This window comes from Castor canadensis, chromosome 14, assembly GCF_047511655.1.
Source record: "Castor canadensis chromosome 14, mCasCan1.hap1v2, whole genome shotgun sequence".
In the NCBI taxonomy this organism is placed as follows: domain Eukaryota; kingdom Metazoa; phylum Chordata; class Mammalia; order Rodentia; family Castoridae; genus Castor; species Castor canadensis.
This window is the reverse complement of record NC_133399.1, coordinates 79,665,134-79,685,688: the sequence shown is the minus strand read 5'-3', so window position 1 is coordinate 79,685,688 and position 20,555 is coordinate 79,665,134. Positions and strand designations below refer to the sequence as shown.

Genomic DNA, 20,555 nt, shown 5'->3' with positions numbered 1-20,555 from the left:
GGCCTGAGTGATTTTTCTCTACATAATACATTTGTTTATTATTTTAGTAATTTCTGTACTTACGTTTATTATTTTTTTGCTTCTACTTTTTTGGTTTAATTTGCTGCTTTTCTTCTGCTTGAGATGAAGACTTATCTGTTTTATAGTCTTCAGATATATCCAGTTAGGGTTAAAAAATTCTCTTGGAGCACTGTTTTGTCACAAATATGATGTGACATTATAAATTATCATAAAATTAAAACCATGTTGTCATTCCCATTGTGATTTCATTTTCAATCCATAGAGTTTTAAAATACATTTACTTAATCAACAAACCATTGAGATGTTCTAGTTCTTTTTTTCTGTCATTAATGTCTAGATTTATTTCACTTTTCAGAAAACAGAGTACAATATTGTGGCTTAGCATGTGTGAGGTTTTGGCTAAACATTCCATTGTTCTAGGATGAGTGTACATACTGCAAATCAAGTTATTAACTTTACTTTTCAAATGTTTAAGGAAAGAATAGCACTCATCTTCTTCAGACAGTATCTTCAGATAGTTAAAAAGAAGGGATCATTCCAAAAGTATTGGTCAGCAAGTGACAATGACTCCATCAGTCCTGAAATGTCTCTCTTTATCTCCAGTAACACGCCTTGTTTTAAAATGTATGTTGTCTGGCATTGGTAAAACTACCTAAGCCTTTTTATTATTTTCATTAGTAGTGGCAGTCATCGTATCTGCATGGTTTATCTTCTCCGTTCTTCTACTTTCAACCTTTCTGAGTTCTTATAGTTAAAATGTTAAATTGTAAGCAATATATAGTTGGTATTGGTTTATTATCCAGTTAAAAATCTTCATCTTGTCATTGAAATATTTATTCATTTACAATTAATGCTGTTATTGATACATATGGGTTTGAACCTATCATCGTACTTTAGTCCCATCTTTAAAGTTTCCTTTTCTTTTCCATTAGCTCCTCAGTAACCAGTAACCCAGTGTCCCCTTTCCATGGAGGAAGCGTTCCAAGATTCCCAGTGAATGCCTTAAACTGCTGATATGCTGTGTGAACCCTGTATATACTGTGTGTTTTCCTGTACATAAACACAAATTTAATGGTTTCTCTTAAACCATTTTTAAGCATTTATCAAGTACTGTGACTATAATTTTAGCTGTTTCAGATGTGACAGTAAAACTAGCATGAATTTCTTTTTCCTTCACAGTTTCACAGATAGATTCATTCTTCCTATAGATCTTAGCAATTCCAAATGTGATTGTTTTTCTTTAAGTTGAGAACTTTCACCTTTTCACTTAAAGGAAGCGTTTAGTAGCTACTCTTTGCCATGTCCATATTGCCAGCACTTTGGGGCCATTATTAACTAAATTAAGGGTCCTTGAACACAAGCACTGTGATTCCACAATAGACAGACAATAATGATCCCCGAGATGGCTAACGTGACTAATGGGCAGGTAGCATATGCAGCGTGGATACACAGACAAAGGATGATTTTTCCCAGTCAGGACAGAACTGGACAGCTAGAGATTTCATCACACTACTCAGAATGGTGTGCAATTTAAAACTTAATTTATTTGCTTATTTCTGAAATTATCCATTTAATATTTTTGGATTATGGCTGATTGTGGGTAACTAAAACCATGGATAAGCTGGAACTATTTTGTTTTTGTTGTTTCCCTGAGATTACAGAATGAATTCTTCACTTATTAGAAATTATCTTCTATTACTACCTTTACTTTTTCTTTCTTTTTTTTTTTTATTATTCATATGTGCATACAAGGCTTGGGTCATTTCTCCCCCCTGCCCCCACCCCCTCCCTTACCACCCACTCCACCCCTTCCCTCTCCCCCCCACCCCCTCAATACCCAGCAGAAACTATTTTGCCCTTATTTCTAATTTTGTTGTAGAGAGAGTATAAGCCATAATAGGAAGGAACAAGGGTTTTTGCTGGTTGAGATAAGGATAGCTATACAGGGAGTTGACTCACATTAATTTCCTGTGCGTGTGTGTTACCTTCTAGGTTAATTCTTTTTGATCTCACCTTTTCTCTAGTTCCTGGTCCCCTTTTCCTGTTGGTCTCAGTTGCTTTTAAGGTATCTGCTGTAGTTTCTCTGTGTTAAGGGCAACAAATGCTAACTAATTTTTTAGGTGTCTTACCTATCCTCACCCCTCCCTTGTGTGCTCTCGCTTTTATTATGTGCTCAAAGTCCAATCCCCTTGTTGTGTTTGCCCTTGATCTAATGTCTACATGTGAGGAAGAACATACGATTTTTGGTCTTTTGGGCCAGGCTAACCTCACTCAGAATGATGTTCTCCAATTCCTTCCATTTACCAGCAAATGATAACATTTCATTCTTCTTCATGGCTGCATAAAATTCCATTGTGTATAGATACCACATTTTCTTAATCCATTCGTCAGTAGTGGGACATCTTGGCTGTTTCCATAACTTGGCTATTGTGAATAGTGCTGCAATAAACATGGGTGTGCAGTTGCCTCTGGAGTAACCTGTGTCACAGTCTTTTAGGTATATCCCCAAGAGTGGTGTTGCTGGATCAAATGGTAGATCAATGTCTAGCTTTTTAAGTAGTCTCCAAATTTTTTTCCAGAGTGATTGTACTAGTTTACATTCCCACCAACAGTGTAAGAGGGTTCCTTTTTCCCTGCATCCTCGCCAACACCTGTTGGTGGTGGTATTGCTAATGATGGCCATTCTAACAGGGGTGAGATGGAATCTTAGTGTGGTTTTAATTTGCATTTCCTTTATTGCTAGAGATGGTGAGCATTCTTTCATGTGTTTTTTTGGCCATTTGAATTTCTTCTTTTGAGAAAATTCTGTTTAGTTCACTTGCCCATTTCTTTATTGGTTCATTAGTTTTGGGAGAATTTAGTTTTTTAAGTTCTCTATATATTCTGGTTATCAGTCCTTTGTCTGATGTGTAGCTGTCAAATATTTTCTCCCACTCTGTGGGTGTTCGTTCAGTTTAGAGACCATTTCTTTTGATGAACAGAAGCTTTTTAGCTTTATGAGGTCCCATTTATCTATGCTATCTCTTAGTTGCTGTGCTGCTGGGGTTTCATTGAGAAAGTTCTTACCTATACCTACTAACTCCAGAGTAGTTCCTACTCTTTCCTGTATCAACTTTAGAGTTTGTGGTCTGATATTAAGATCCTTGATCCATTTTTAGTTAATCTTGGTATAGGGTGATATACATGGATCTAGTTTCAGTTTTTTGCAGACTGCTAACCAGTTTTCCTAGCAGTTTTTGTTGAAGAGGCTGTCTTTTCTCTCTCGTATATTTTTCGCGCCTTTGTCAAAGTCAAGTTGGTTACAGTTATGTGGCTTCATATCTCGGTCCTCTATTCTGTTCCACTGGTCTTCGTGTCTGTTTTTGTGCCAGTACTATGCTGTTTTTATTGTTATTGCTTTGTAATATAGTTTGAGGTCAGGTATTGTGATACCTCCTGCATTGTTCTTTTGACTGAGTATTGCCTTAGCTATTCGTGGCTTCCTGTGTTTCCATATAAATTTCATGGTAGATTTTTCGATCTCTTTAATGAATGTCATTGGAATTTTGATGGGAATTGCATTAAATATGTAGATTACTTTTGGAAGTATCGACATTTTTACTATGTTGATTCTACCAATCCCTGAGCATGGGAGATTACTTTTTCTTAAATGTTCAAAGATTTTAAAAGACTAACTCCATTTATCCCCTTTCCTCCTTCTGTGTAGTATCGTTGCACATTTTAGTCACCTATAGTTTTGAGTCACACAAGACATTACTGTTGTTTTGTTGACAATCAGTATTGAGTTAATTTCCCCACATCTTTTCCTCACTGGTATATTCTATTCCTTTCAGCATTGTGCTTCCATTAGGTCATTTTCCTTCTGCCTGGAGAATTCCCTTTAACATTTCTCTTAGTATAGGTCTCCTAGTGTCTAATTCAATTTCATTTGTGAAGGACAGTGTTTTTGCTACATGGCAGAGTTCTAGGTGAGTAGCTGTTTCTTTGAACATGTTACAGACACCACTTTTGTCATCTGGTTTCCATTGATTCTATTGAGGACAGCCTAATTTTTTATTTTTTAAAAAATAATGCATTCTGTTTTCTTTCCTTTCTTGTAAGTTTTTTTCTTTGATTTTCAGCAACTTCACTCTTATGTGTTCATGTGGTTTTCTTTGTGTTTATGCTAGTGAAATTGTCATTTCATCATGGTATTTTTAAACCTTTAAACTCCTTCTCTCAGTGCCTACAGTGTGTAAATCACCTGTGGGTCTGCCTCTTTTGTCTATTGTTTATTTTGGCATTTGTCATTAGGTCTTGATGGAATGCTGCCCATTGTGTATGAGGATTTGTAGAGGCTCTGGCTGATAGTAGTTTTACACAGTGGATTTGATATTCTTCTGGAAGGCAAATTACAATTTGCGAAGGTGACCTGAATCACTGGTATACTTGATTTCCAATTTTTCTCTCCTTAGAACCCTGGGAGATACCTGAAATATCTGCTTACTGTTTCAGCCCCCTTCCCTCCCCCCCACCCTTGCAACTGGCTTTTTGATGTTTCTTGGCTTTTTGCTCTGCATATGTGCAGTTTAAGAAAAGCACCTGCCTTAGTGGGATAAAATGTGTAACTGGGTTCACCTCACTGTTCATTGCTCTGACCCTTGTGCGCTGGCTGCCTTGGTAGTCTTGCACTCAGTGCCATCTTCCCATCTGGCTCACTCTGTGGCTGTGGTCCCACGTGGTCAGCCTGTTTAGCCTGCATGCCTTGCACCTAGAATTGACAGATGCCCTCTAGGGGAAAGGGTGACAGTGATGGTTGCTTCCCCCTCTTGGATTTCTCTTCTTCTGGGACCTCTAGTCCTGATAGCCTTTGCTGCTCTTAACTGCTTTACAACATCTGGGGCTTGGGGGTTTTGTTTCATTTTATTCAGCTTTCATATTTGTTCTCAGCAGGACAGTTGGGTCTGGTTCAAGTTGCTTCTTTGCAGCTGGAAGTATAAGTCTTTATCTGATTAATTTTTAAATCATTTCTTGGAGTGTATGATGTTAATTGCCATATGTTTTACATTCTCCAGGATGCAGTGTCAGCCTTACTTGCGAGAACATCAGCTGAACTGTTGGCTGTGGAACAAGAATTAGCACAAGAAAAAGTGGAACCAGGCCCAGAAGAGCAGCAGGGTCCAGAAGGAGATTGGTATGGTCCTTTCTTCCTAGCGGGAAGGCACTGGGGTGCTCTGTTGCTCCTAAGACACTCCCGAAAACCATGATGGGATCACAGAAAACAATGTGGCTTCAGATGGGAAGGGCGTGAAAGTTCTTCTTGGTCATTAGAGTCCAGGGAGGTCATGGCAAGATCGTGGACAAAATAACACAATAGCCAGATGTTTTACTCTTGTTTCAAACAATTAACAGTTTTCTCAGCTTATTTTTTTTAAGTCTAACTTGTCAATTTTGAAAGACATGGTAGCTTATTGTAGAGTCATAGGCAATTTTAAAACTGGCTCTTTCTTTAAACTACCAGTAGTGCTATTTAGGTGGTAGAAGACCAAGCAGGTATTTAGAAAATAGTTTCTGAGTTGCCATTTCAATACCCATTTCCACTTTTGCTTTATTTTTCTGTTTCTTTCTCTGTATCAATACACCATCCTTTAAAAAGGAATGTCCAGATTCGTATATTTATGTGTGTACATAGATATAAAGAGCTGTCTTTCCTGGTTTGCACTGCTTTCTCTAAAAACAAATTTTAGTGAATTCTTCAGTTTTTAAGTATATACAGTATGTAACTCATTTGGATTAATTTTTATATATAGGTGCTTGTAATGTTTGATTGGACTACAATTAACACATGTGTATGTATATATTAAACTTTTTACTGACCCAGCATGACAAGGTATCATAAATAGCACAGTCAGGACTGGTGGAGTAGCTCAAGTGCTAGAACACCTGTCTTAACAAGTATAAGGCCCTGAGTTCAAACCCCAGTACCATCAAAATAAATAACTAATGTAATTTAAAATATATAAATAAATAGCACAGTCAGAGACATTTGGAAGGAAGGGACACAACAGTGATTTACAGAAAGTATGGATACTTTGTGCTCATCAAAAGTCCTACAGAGTGAATAAAAGAGCACTGCAGCACAAATAAAGATGAGAATGATCTTTAAGGTTTATCATAGTATCTTTAAATATTAAACTTTTCTCATGTTTGTAAAAATACAACTTATTTCATGCATTTCAGAAAATCTACTTAGTATGTAAATAAAGGAATTTATAACTCCGTAGTCATAGCTGTTCTTTCTTGAGTTCATTATATTGTATTCCTTGAGTTCATTTCATGGCTAGACATTTAATAACTAGTCTGTCAATTTGTCAGTCTGTCACTAATTGCAACTAAAGCTAATATTTAGATGTCAGTGGAAAAAAATGTCTTCATCTTAAGAACATAAAACTCAGCAAAGAATGAGCTGTTCTAAACCATCCCAGTACTCCTGCTTTCTACACTCTGTATAGACTGACTTCATGTTCTGGAGCCACCCAAACCCCTGCCATGGCTTCAGTTAAAAATGAGCACATGTAGCACAAAGAGTCTTCTGTTGGTTTAGGAGCAAAACTCCCTCTGTGCAGGGTTCCTTTGCTAGACTGTGAGCATAGTAGGAAGGGGCATTTTTAATCTTTATGTCTTTATTCACTCTTAGCTGAAAGTAAACCCATTCTTTTATATGATTAATTTTATGATAAATGAATAACTCATACCAAGTTATTTTATAGCAAGTCAATATTTTTAAATTCTAGGAATTAAAATTCAATTGTGATTTTCAGAATATTTCTATTTTTAATATTGGAAATTAAGTCAAATTTCATAAATTTAACTTTTAGTACACACTGGTGATTTTGCTGTAGATTGCTGGAGAATAAAGTGAGAATTTTATTTTTTACAAGTTCCATCCAAAGAATGGCTTGAATCATTCTGTGTGGCTTCTGTTTATATCCCAGATAATGGGTTAATGTGCCCAAGTTGTACTGGTGGTGGGGTTGCCTGCTTGACTTACATTATGCTTGGTTTTATTTCACCATAGGTTAACAATGCTAAGAGAGGCCTCTGATGAGATTGTGGCTGAAAAAGAGACTGACGTTAAATTGGTAGAGGGCAACAGCTGTACAGAAGACTTAAGTTCATGTTCCAATGTGCCTGACACGAGTGAAGATGGGTGTCAGAAAGAAAATGAGTGTGCCAAAGACTGTGGAAGCCAGCCACCTACTGGAATTCCCACCCTGGTGAATATTCAGCTGTGATCTCTCAAAACCTCACAGGCAGTGTGTAGACCAAGGGAGACTTTTTTCTCTTAATTCCACATTAAGATTTGGGGCCAAAGGCTGCTTATGAAAGGCTTTTAAGAGAATGGTCACTAAGAAGGGTTATAAATGCTTTTAATTTTTTTTAATGGGCCCAAAACGTCAATTCTTCATATATGTTTGATAGAAAAATAGTACTGGCTATTTCCAATCTCTATAAATATTCTTTTTAATACTCAAGCCAGGCATGATATTCACTCCTGTAATACCAGCACATGGGAGGCTGAGGCAAGAGGATTGTGAGTTCAAAGCCAGTCTGAGCTTTATAGCAAGACCCTGTCTCCAAAAAAATAAGTACTTTCTGAATTTTAGGGTAAGTACTTAATTGTATTAAGTTTCAAAGTTTGTTTCAAGAATGAAGTAACAGTTAAGTTCTTTTCAGTTAGTTGACGTTCTAAGTGGCAGATGACTCCTGAAGCATGGTACCAACCAGGTTATTAAATAGGCACTGTTGCTACTTAAGTGAAAAATGTATTGAGACTGCCCCCAAACAGTTTTTAAGCTTTAAGGATGCTGGCTGGCATTTAGGATGTTGTTAATTGAGCTTAGAAAATTCCAGTTCTGTGTTTTTTGTTGATGTTTCGGGGGTCTGTTTGTTTTTGCAGTACTGGGAATGGAATCTAGGGGCCTGAGCAGGCTCTACCAATTGAGCTATACCCCCAGCCCTTTTGTTTGTATTTTGAAGTAGGGTCTTGCTAAGTTTGCCCAGGCTGGTCTTGAACTCAGAAGTCTTCTTTTTTTTTTTTTAATTTTTATTTTATTCATATGTGCATACAATGTTTGGGTCATTTCTTCCCCCTTCCCCCCCAATCACAAGCGTTCTGCTTCTGCTTCTGCATAGCTGGAATTACAGGCATGTACCACCATGCCCAGTCAGAAAATTCCAGTTCTCTGTTCCTGAGAAAATAATACTGTACCTTGACTGAAAACTTCTTTTAACAAAGAAGCAAACTTTCATCAAGAGGCAGGTCTACAGCAAAAACCCTTGTTCCTTCCTATTATGGCTTATACTCTCTCTACAACAAAATTAGAAATAAGGGCAAAATAGTTTCTGCTGGGTATTGAGGGGGTTGGGGAGAGGGAGGGGGCAGAGTGGGTGGTAAGGGAGGGGGTGGGGGCAGGGGGGAGAAATGACCCAAGCCTTGTATGCACATATGAATTAAAAAAAAAAAAAAAAGAGGCAGGTCTACAATCAAGTTATCCCTGTAAGATAAGAGAAAGACATCTGCTTGTGCATGTAGTTTGTATTTTCAGACACTTCCATTTTTACTTAAACTTTATTTTTATTCATTTTGTTGCAAGGATCTAGTAAAAATCCAAACTCAGCTTCACAACAGCTGTTATATTCATGTACGTGTAATTGCAAATTCCATTGATATCTACAACTTTGTAGTATATTTTCATTTTCTTATATTTTATTTTTTTATTTATTTAATGTGCTGGGAATTGAACCCAGGGCCTCATTCTTGACAAGCACTCTGTCACACCCCAGCCCTGGAACTTGTGATCCTTCTGTCTCTGCTTCCTGAGTAGCTGGGAATAATACAGGCATGCACCACCATGCCTGACTATATTTAATTTTTTTTTCATTTGGAAAAAAACTAATGAAAAAGTTGACTCATATTTAATAATGATGTATTTCCAAACAGGATTCTTTAGATCTGAACCTTCACTTTTAAGTCTAACCCATTAAAGGTGACACTTGTATTTGTGCATTACCTTGTAGGACAGATGTCATCCTACTGTTATAGGTAGTTTCCTAAGAATGCTGTACAGCACCATTCTTCCCCTTTCCCACAGAAGTCAGGCTCTTAATGCAAGTCCTGCTCCAGGAGTGACTCTGTTTAACGTTAGGTACTTCTTTCGTAGTTCAGAAGAAGGAGCATAAATACACACAAATCTGCCGACTCCTGATACGCCATTTCTCTTGTAGGTTGATAAAGAGACAAACACAGATGAAGCGGTTGCTGACAGCATGGCGGTTCGCCCCAAAGACCGCAGTGGCCTGGCCTCCCGACAGCACCCCTTTGTGCGGAGCAGCGTGATCGTGCGTTCACAGACCTTCTCCCCAGGCGAGCGCAGTCAGTATGTTTGCAGGGTAAGGTGACAACGCTCCTGATGAGGCACTAGGAACTGTGGCTTCTGACTATAGACACAGTGGCTAGCTAGGAATGCTGAAAAGTATAGATAGACTATCACGCTTTTAGGGTTCTTTTTAGTTTGTTTCCCCACACATTTAATGTCCTGCTGGTTGTAATATGATTGATTTGGCAAGCAAATAAAGTTTAAGAATCTAGATGCTAAGAAGTTTTGGACTTCAGTCTGTGTTTAGAAACATGAAGTGACTTAAAACATATTTTGTGGCCGGGCACGATGGCTAAAGCCTATAATCCTAGCTACTTGGGAGGTAGAGATCAGGAGGATTACAATTAGTTCATGAGACCCCATCTCATCCAGTGCCTGAGCACACCTATTATCCCAGCTATGCAGAGAAACACAAATAGGATTGCGACTCAGGCCAGCCCAGGCGTAAAAGGAGACTGGAGGCATGGCTCAAGTGTTAGAGTGCCTGCCTAGCAAGTGTAAGGCCTTGAGTTCAACCCCTCTAGTACCACCAAAAAGAAAGGTTGTTTTTTGCTCTGTATCATACATGCTTCAAACCGTGTTAATCTTGCTGAAGTGAAAATTGTGGATTTGGATTTTAGAACAAAAATCATCTCTTAATACTGAATCAGATTCATAGTTTTATGAAGAAAATGGGATTTGTGTCAATTTATCAAATTCTACTTCTGGAAGAACTTATGATTTATAGTAAGAGATTTAATATTATAAAATGGGTTAGAGGTACTTTTAAAATTCTAAATTTATTCATTCAAATCAAAAAATATTTTTGCTGGTCAGTTTCCTAGTTATTTGGGATTCATCCAGAAACAAAGGAGAGCCAGACCCCTGTCCTTTTGCAGAACTTTCATTCTTGTGAATAAGCCAGCCATGATCAATAAATATGACCAAGCTGTGACATACCTTGGGTGGGGACCAGTGTTACTACAAACAGTAGAGCAAGCTAAAAGGAATGGAGTGGGAATAGGCTTCAGATAGACTTCCTTGAAGAGGTGGCATTCAGCAGAGCCTTGAAGCAGGTGAGGGCTGAGCATGAGCTGCCTGGGTCAAGAGCATACTGGACAGCACAGACCATCTTCACTCTGACTCAGAGCTCAGTCCTTCATGTAAAATTTCTTTAAAGAAGCAAATGTTCACTGCAAGTGCAAAGGATCCTTTTATTTAAAAAGTGTATAATTAGCTTAACATATGACTTTTGATAACTGCTACCAAAAGTCAATTATTTAAATTATTTAAGAAATTTTAAAAACCTGGGAGATTTTCTTAAAATGAGCTCATTGTTTGGGGGATGTAGCCTAATGTGCACGAAGCCCTGGATTCCATCAGTAGATCTGCAAAAGAAGAAAGAAATCGGCCCATATTTTCACTACCTGCCTTACTTGATAAACTTCTAGACTCTTAACTTCCTCTATCACTCTGTGATGCAGTGACTTTTTTTAATCTTTTGTTGCCAGTTAAATCGGAGTGACAGTGACAGTTCAACCTTGGCTAAAAAGTCACTGTTTGTGAGAAACTCCACGGAGCGGCGCAGCTTGCGGGTCAAAAGGGTATGTATTTGTTCAACCACACCCCCTGTCCTGCTCCAGTCCAGATTCATGGATTGCAAAGCAATCATCTATTGAGTGTCAGTACTCTGAGCTCTCGAGCTATTGACTGAAGCCCCGGTGGCCACACAGAGATACAGACAGAGCCATAGAGGCTGTGCTCGAGGGCATCTGGGCATCAGTGGTCTGGAACATGTGACAGTTGGGCTGGCAATTAGTGTACAGTGTCTGTAGAGAAGGGGTTTGCTGAGTCTTCAAGTGCATCAGTGGGTTGGACACATGTGGCTGCAGAGTTTCTACCCTGTATCTAGCTTGTGAGTAATCAGGGAGGAGTGTGAAATGTAGTACCTTCCCTAGAGGAGAAAACATTCTGCAAAAGAAGAGCACATAGATTTTTGTGCAATTCTACTTTTCTTTATTTTTTTACACACAAATTTTAATATTTGCTTCAACAGGTATTTTTAGAAGGTTAAAGTTAATGTGGGTAGGACAGCTCAGACCAAGCTGGAGGCTATTAATCCCTAGCTGGGCTTTAAGGACGAGTCTGAGAGACTATTTCAGTACATGAAAGGGTTGGACTGTGCAAGTAGTTCACAAATTCCTGTTTACTTCCAACAGCTAAAACATTAAAGGAAAGCTAGTTTACATCATTTATTTTGTTTTAAAACATGTTATTTGGTAGGCACAGGGCACCGTGTATGCTGAATTCTGTTGGTGCTGAGGTGGCCATCGTCTGGAGAAGGGACTCAGATGCACACAGGACTATTGAAAGCATCCTGGGTAGGGAAGGAAGGAAGTAACTCTTCTGAAGAAGAGTCAAAGAGGCCTCAGCAGAGGTCTGGGCCAAGGCCTGGATAAAATTTCAAAGGAAAATGGTAGCTATGGCACAGGTAGATGGTATAGAGAAGTGATGGCTATAGTGGTATGAAATGACACGGGCAGGAAAACACATGAGAAGGTAGGGTGTGGAGTGCTCAAGTCCTGCCAGAGCCTTGGCATTGCAAACAGAAAGATGGGGCTGGGGGACTGGGAAGTAAGTCAGAATAGTCACCTTCAGCAGTGTTGCTCTGGTTTCATGCCACCACTGCAAGCTACTACATGTATGAGTGGGTGACTTTTAGCCTTTACTGACTTGAAGGTAATAAAAACATTTCTTTGGCCTAAGGCCAGTGCGCCAACATTATTTTGCATTAAGCATTCAGAATTTCTAGGAAATTGTGAAATATAGATCTTTCAGCTTGCCAAACTTTGTGTTAAAAGCACCTAAATTTCCATGACCTTGAATGAAAATTCTTCTCACCTTCTTTCTAAGTCACCTAAACAGCATGTGCTTCTCAAGGATGGTAGCACACTTTGGAGACATTTTAACCCGAAGTGTTGAGGAGTTGAATGGAGCTGAAAACAGTTGGGTTGCTCATAAACTTACACCAGACAAAGGTTAATCTTGAAACATTGCCTAAGTTATTTTTAAGTGAACATAAGGAGGCAGATAGTCCAATAGAAATGAGTGAAGACTGGCATTCTGAGAACTCTGTAGAGGTCTAAGAACAAAGCATCTCCAAAGACCAATAAGTGCTTTACCCAGCTGGGAAGGCAGAGTGGGCCATGGAGTCATGAAGTCAGAGGGTGCCCTTGGCAGTGGTGTGCTGGACCCTCCTCATACTGATTCTCAGGAGCTAGCTATGCACCTCTCTTCCCAATTTAGTGACATTGAATAGATAATGTGAGAACATTATAGTAAGTGGTGACACTGTAGAAATCAACAAGACCTCACTTCCTAGAGAGTCCATTGTTAAACCTGTACCAGCACACCACTGCACACAGGTGCTGTCGAAAGACTCCATGTACGTAACAAACCCTGAAATAAGAAGAGGCTCACTCAAACCCTCTCCCTTCCGTGGGTCTTAAGCTCCTCACTTGTCCCAGATCTTCAAAGTAGAACACTTCCGAGTTCAAAGCTCTCTTTTGTGTCCTACTGCTGAGAATCTAGATAAGAAATACCTCTGTACCCTGTGCTGATGCCATCTTACCCACTCTGGCTTAAGTTCTTTTCCACAAGGGAGTCTGACACATTGCTGAGCCACCTGTCCTTTGTCTGACTTCCTGTGCACTTAAGACACTAATTCAGTTTGCTGTTGCTTACTGTCTCACCGTTCTCCTGTCAGCATTCTCAGGGTTGGAGATTGCACGCTCCTCTCCTACTGTCCTGTCTATAGACTCCCAGTAGACATTTATTCATACATAGTAATTAGTCCTTGATAAGTGGGCAGGTTTGGCCCTGGGAAGAATAATGGTGGCTCAGTGGAAAAAGTAGATAGCACATAATGGGGAATCAAGGAAGGAGGTGGAATTCAAGCACACTGATTGGAGGAGGGTCAGAATCTGAGGCATCTACTTTATGGCCAACATGCACAGAAGTAGTAGCAAAGGTGTGAGCTGTGGGGACAATTAGATGTCTTGAAATGTTACAAGTTTCTTGTAACGTGTTTGTTTTTCACATATGGCAGGATAGACTATGGTCACCACCTTTAAAATCTCTATGGTTTAAGATGATAGAGCTACTCGGGAGATAGAGATTAGGTGGCTCACGAAAAGTTTGTGAGACCCCCATCCCAACCAATGAAATCTGAGCATGCTGCCACACCCCTGGCATCTCAGCTAGGTGAGAAGCATAAATGGGAGGATTGTGGTCTGCTGCCAGGGTATAAACTGAGACTCTGTTTGATAAGTAACTACAGCAAAAAGGGCTAGAGGCATGGCTCAAGTAGTAGAGTGCCTGCCTAGCAAGAGTACAGCCTTGTGTCCTAAAAAGAGCAAGGTCCTGACTTCAAACCCCAATACTTCAAAAAGAAAGAGAAGAAGAAGTAAAAGATGGTATGGGTCCATTCCTTGCTTAGCTACTAGTTCATGGCAGGTTGGCTGGGTATCCATCCCTGTTGATCTCACTGGAGACCAAGCTGATAGGGCCTACCTGTGGATCTTTGCTGTCACAGGAGACAGAAATGCGACTCCCCCATAACCAGGGTATTCTGTTTTATTTACCCCTTCAGACGGTTTGCCAGCCAGTCCTCAGAAGGACAGCCCAAGAATGCCCTGTGCGCACATCTCTAGACCTAGAACTGGACCTTCAGGCCTCACTAACCCGCCAGAGTCGCCTCAACGATGAGCTGCAGGCCCTGAGGGACTTGAGGCAAAAACTGGAGGAGCTGAAAGCTCAGGGAGAGACTGACCTGCCCCCAGGTGTGCTGGAGGACGAGAGATTCCAGAAGCTCCTGAAACAAGCAGAGAAGCAGGTATGGGCTCTCTTGGAGACTTGGGCTAGCACGGCAGACCCTGGTTAAACCTGCAGTAGGAGGGTCCCAGCTTACTGCTTTCACACCCTTTCTGGTCCTCGTCATTTCTCCTCAGCATTCCTATGTCAACAAATGATACGTTTGTTTGAGGTTTTCTGAGTAGCTCTTTAAGTTACAGTAAGCACATTGAATGTAAATACTTCTCTAATTTTAATACTCCTAAAATCACACTTCACTTACTGGCATTCTGTCTTGCCTTTCACCCTACAAATATTTACAAAATGAGATAAAATCACTGACTAAAAAATAAAATTTGGACTTGTGGTGGTGGTGGTTTTTTAACAGGGTCTCCCTGTCTAGCTCAAGCCTCCAGAGTGCTGGGATTGTAGGTATTTACCACCACACCTGGCAAAGTAGAATACTTAGAAAGGACTGTTTCCGTTGTTCTGCCACCTAAATATTAGTGACTTTTTTTAAAAAGCCTCACGAATATATTTCCGCATAGGGATGTATATTCACATACATGTGTATTCTACAAATAGAATTTCTCATATAGCTGAAATAGTTCATCTCCTTTAGGTGGCTACTTCCTTGAACTAACAGAAAATATTGCCCATAAAAAAAATTTTCTTTTGGGCCCAAAATTTATTTTTTAATCTTGAATTTGTAAAACTTAGGAGGAAAATTTAAATCATTTAGCTGACTAGTGCTACTAATCCTAGATGGATTTCAGAAATTTAATAAATAAATTTCAAGAATCACTCTGATATCAATAATTTTTTAAGAAACTCCGAGCAACAAAGCATATTATCTAGCTGGACATGGTGGTGTGCTCTTGTAATCCCAGCTACTCCAGAGGCAGAGGCAGGAAGATTATAAATTCAAGGCCAGCCCGGGCAAAAGTTAGCAACACCCAGTCTCAAAACAAAATACAAATGAAAGGACTAGGGGCATGACTCAAGTGATAGAGGACTTGCCTAGTATATAAGAGGCTCTGGGTTCAGTTCTCAGTACCACCGAAAAAAAAAGTATTACCTGTCTCTGTTCTGTTCTGTCTTTATACAGATTGTACCTCAAGGAATGTTTGTCCACCATAGAATTGAATTGTAGACCTTACGTTTGACCAGATATTGAATCCAGGGTATCTAAACACTGTCATGATAAAGGAGGTGACCCCCACTCACAAGAAAGATCTATTCTGGGAGACAGGAGATGTGTCATGGTGGGGCAGCATTTAAGCTGGTTTTGAGAGCAGATAACAGAACCGGAGGAATGAAGATCCCTCCAGGGGAGAGGCCTGTAGGCTCAGAATCACTGGTTAGTAAGGTGCAGATGAACACCAGTCAGTAAGGGGCCTGTGGGCCAGAGTGGAAACCTGAGTTGAAAGCTAAGTGACCTACTCTCATGTTTTTAAACTCAGCAAGAGTAACCATCATTTTTATCCTCTTGGACCTTCTAATTAAGCATCAGCAATTAATTCAAACTCATGTTCTTTTTGAGCAACTGTAATATTATAGAAAAACATCATAGTCTTTTGACTCTTATGGGTAAAGACTTTCAGAATCAAAGTGGAGGTTTACAACTGTACTTATTTCTTTGGGGGCTTTGCCACTTGTTTCCAGTTTGTCATGACATGAAATTCTAGATCTGTAAATATTAGTAATTATTTGTAAAAAAAAAAAGACTTCGGGACTTTTTCACTTAATGCTTAGATTCATACATAAATTGCTTGTTATTTCAGTTTTTTAACTACTAACTAATCTCCCTTGTGTAGAAAGAAGCTCAGTAAAGCAAAAAGTCAGCTCTTAAAAAAACTTAAAATAGATAAACCTCTGGCAAGGTTAATTGTTATGGTTTTAATATGAAGTGTCCCCCTAAAAGGCTCCTGTGTTGAAGGCTTGGTCCCCAAGCTGGTGGCGCTATCGAGGGGTGATTGGCTCATGAGTGCATTAGTCTCATCAATAGATTAGTCCATTGATGACTTCATAGCTGAATGGGCTATTAGGAAGTTGGGTGTAGCTAGAGGAAGTGGGTTATTAGAGTGTGCCCAAAGGGTGTCTTGTCCCCAGACCCTTCTTCTCTGCCTCACCATGCAGGGCCCAGAAGCAACAGAGCCAAGTGACCACAGACTAAAACCATAAGCCAAAATAAACCCCTCCTACCTTAAGTTGTTTTCCCAGATATTTTGTCATAGCAACAAAAAGTGACTAACATCGGTGAAGAAAAGATGAAAGTAAAAAAGTATTATAAAAGTGTAATGGAACAGAAGTACAGATAAATTTGAGATTTAAAAGATAATTGAATATCGCCAAAAATATATGCCTACAACTTAGACAAATATCTAGGAAAATACACAAGAACTAATTGAAGAACTGGGGAAAGGTTGAAAATCTTGTATCTCTAATGAAGTAGCAGCAGTGATTAAAATCTATCTGTAAAGAAAACATAAGGTCTACATATTTTACAGACAGCTCCACCAAACTTTAAAGAACAGCTTGTCTAAATTTTATACACTGCAAAAGAGAGAGCATGCCACACTCATTCTGTGTGACCAACGTTATGATTCTAAAAGTAAGCAAAGACTTATCAAAAAGGAAAATCCCAGGCCGGTTTCATTTGTAAACATAGGTATAAATATCATAACTAAAGCACTGGTAAATAAAATCCAAAAACATATTTTTAAAAAATAGATTTTGATCATGTTGAACTGTGAGAGGATTTTTTAATTAGAAAATTTTATTAATATAATTAACTACTTTAAGAGATTGAAGAACAACACTATTTGATCAACTCCATGAATGCAAAAAAAAATTGATAAAAGTCATACTTATTCAGGTTTAAAACTCTCAGGAGGTTTGAAAGAGAAAGAAAATTCCTTCACTTGGTAAAGAATCACATAAAGCAAATGTGATCTTAGAGAGACAAAAATTTAAATCATTCTTTTAACTGAGACACAGACATTCAACACATTCAACATTGTGTTAGGAGCTGTGATCAGTGCTATAAGGCAAGCAGAATGATTGGAAAGAAGGAAATAAAGCTGTTACCTGACAGGTAACAAGGTTGCATGCATTTTAAAAACAAGTTATTACAAATAATAAGAGGCTAGCAAGATGGGTAAATAGAAGAATGGTATATTAAAATCTGTTGTATTTCATTCTGTATTAGTTACTTTCACATAGCCATTACCAAAATACCTGCGAGAAGAACTTAAAGGAAGAAAGATTTATTTTGGCTCACAGTTGCAGAGGGTTCAGTCCATGATGGCTTGGCCCCATGCACTGGGGCAGAACATCATGGCTGCAGGAGTGTGTAGCAGAAGAGGCAAAGACCAGGGACGAGGTGTAACCTTCAAAGCCACACTCCCAGAGCACCACTTTGTCCAGCTACGCCTCTTCTCCCAAAGTTTCCACCACCTCCTAGAATAACACCACCAGATGGGAACCAAGCATTTGATACACAAGTCTGTGGGAGGACATCTCATGTTCAAACCATAACATTTTCTATACACCAATCAGAAATAACTAGAAAAGTTATTGATATTTACAGTAGTCTCAAAGAATATCTAGTATCAAGTAGTAAATTTGGTATGCACTACAGGGAAAATTAAAAAATTCCTTGATGAAAAATGCAAAACACCTAAATTTATAGAAAAATATACCATATTTTTATAGAGCAGGGGTCAACATATTTCTTTCTGTAAAGGGTCAGTTAAATATTTTCAGTTTGGGGGACCATATGGTCAAGTTGCCACTACTCAACTCAACTCTGCCATTGTACCATAACAGCAACCATAAAGAAGATATAAAATAAATGGCTGTGTTCTCATGGCTACAGTTTGCAATTCCTAATATAGAGGAAGAATTAGTATTGTGGAAATGGTCAGTTCTTCCTAAAATGTACCAAAGAGTCAATTCCAAGCAAAATATATATATGATTTTTCATGGATATAGATAAAGCTAGTGGAAGAATAAAGTATAAAAAATAACTTAGGTAATTCTGAAGAAGAACAAGGAGGCAGACTTGCCTTATAAAAACCAAGATGTATCAGGCCAGATGTGGTGGTATACCCACACATCTGAATGTAATCCCAGCTATTTGGGAGGTAGAGACATAAGGATTATGGTTCAAAGCCAGCCCAGGCAAAAGTTAACAAGACTCTTTCTCAAAAACAAGCTTGGTGCTACTTAGAAGGTAGAGGTCGGAGGATCAGGGTCCTGGACAAAGTTAGCTTGTACCATACCTGAAAAATAAAGTGAGAAAGCAAAACGATTGGGGGCATGATTCACGTGGTAGAATGCTTGCCAGTGAGGCCCCAAGTTTAATACCCAGTACCAGTTCTGCAAAAAAAAATATTAAATATGCTTAAGTAGCTACACAGTATGGGATTGGTAGGAGCCAAGAAATTGATGATGAAATGAAATGGAGCCCCAAAATGAGACCCATGTGTAGAGCATTTCTGTGTGGCACAGGTGGCGAGCCTGCTGGTGGTCAGTAAAAAAAGAAAGCTAGAATGAGTTAGTGATGTAGAGGGCTTGCCTAGCATGCTCCAGGCCCTGGGCTCCATCCGCAGGTCCAGGGGGGAGAGGAGGAGGGAGCTTATCTGTGTGGAAAAGTATGACACTGGATCCCTGCCTAATGTACAAAAATCAACTCCAGATAGATTGTAACACTTCAGTGTCAAAAACGAAAATAGAACTCTCAAAGTAAGAAATAGAGGAAATACTTTTTCATACTTTGATTTTTGTATCTAGTGCCTAGTGCCCCACCTGGTTGGACATCAGAAAGATTGGGGTGAACGTGTTGAGAGCTTCGAGTGCCTGCAAGCTGCAGAGCTACTGCAGGTTTCTCAGAGGTGCTGTTTGGAAGGGTGGCGAGCAGTGGGGTATGTGGCCTCTGGCCAGAGCGGGGGCTCCTCCCAAGCCCCCAGTGGAAGACGTTTCCTACAGAATAGAGGTAGAAGGTCTTTGGCAAATGCAAGCAGGATGGGAGTCTAGTTGATTAAAGAGCAAGCTGAATGCGTTCTTTCAAAAGTAAAAATGCCATAAAGATGCAGTTTTCCTATGATTTTAGATTGCATGTCCTTGAAAGGATTTTGCTGTTGATGGATGATTCGAGATTTAGAGGTTATTAGGGTGATACTTGTTCTCTCTCTACACTGAAGAAACCTTGGCTTCGCCTTAGTTCAAGTGGAAGGGCTGTAAAACCCAACAACCTCTTACTTCAGAAACCTGAAACTTTCCCTGTAAAAAGCAAGGCATAAAACAGATCTCTTAGTGCACGTTCTCCCTTGTTCACCTCCGTGGTACCTTCAGCCTATGTGCAAACTCTCAGGGGGCTGGTGGCCACCTTTGCTTCTTATATAGGGCCATATGTCAGGTGTCCCATCCCACCTTGTCGAAAATCTCCTCGGCCTCATTAAAGCTACAGGTCTTGTTCACAAGCCATGATTTTATTCTGTTTCCAGTTTTGCTTGCCCTGCCCACCTCTAAACTAAAGGATTTCACCTTCACTTACTGTTACATAGATAAATGCAGTTCATAGAGTGAGGAGAAACCAACTAGTGGGTGTTCTTGGAGGCCCACAGTCTCAGGCATGGCAATTGTGTGAGCACCTGTGGGCCAGCCTATGTCTTGGTGGCTCTGGGACAAGTTCCAAGAATATCAGATCAGTTAGTATTTCCTAGGGACCTTGTGTAAGACACAGTTTTGTTCTTGACCCTGGACTCTTCTGACAGACTGTTCTCAAACAGGAATTTTATGCTGTTTTGGTACCAGCATCTCACACAATGTTCTGTCATGGCAAGTGATAGGGAAAAAAAGCCAATTCACTCTTCTTCCTAGGGGGCCAGGATCCCTGAGGCTCCTTGTTTATTTATTTTTTCATACCCATCATACCAACCTGTCATGCTATTCTAGGTGACAGAAATAATCATAGGAATGTCAGATAGACTTTTCAAAAAGTAATGCAGAGTTGTGAGCTACATCTCTGAAAACTGTCGTCTCTGTCATACGGTACACCCATTTGTGAGATGTGTAACTCAACTTATATCTCCTAATTCCTAGCGTTTGGATTATATCACAAGTTCCCTTCTAAAAGCAGCGTGGGTTAAAATACCTGACCAGTGCTGTCATTTCCTACGTTTGCCTCACAGCAAACGTAGCAGGTCTCTAGACAGGTGCTGCAGAGCTACATGGGGTTTTGATTCTCTAAAATATGGATACAAGTCAGCCTACTTCTGT

General features: G+C 39.5%; 1 protein-coding gene across 6 annotated transcripts in view; it reads left to right on the top strand.

Moving 5' to 3' along the window:
- Nucleotides 1-20,555, top strand: part of Wwc2 (WW and C2 domain containing 2) — a 192,969-nt gene that overhangs the window by 154,715 nt on the left and 17,699 nt on the right. For 4 of the 6 annotated variants that reach the window (XM_074054897.1, XM_074054894.1, XM_074054892.1 and 1 more), the window contains 6 exons: nt 5,076-5,194; nt 7,079-7,277; nt 7,537-7,668; nt 9,289-9,453; nt 10,931-11,023; nt 14,071-14,313. In XM_074054897.1, coding sequence (XP_073910998.1) covers nt 5,076-5,194; nt 7,079-7,277; nt 7,537-7,668; nt 9,289-9,453; nt 10,931-11,023; nt 14,071-14,313 — 951 coding nt within the window. The remainder of the gene's footprint in view (nt 1-5,075; nt 5,195-7,078; nt 7,278-7,536; nt 7,669-9,288; nt 9,454-10,930; nt 11,024-14,070; nt 14,314-20,555) is intronic. The other 2 variants (XM_074054896.1, XM_074054895.1) reach the window with 1 other exon arrangement.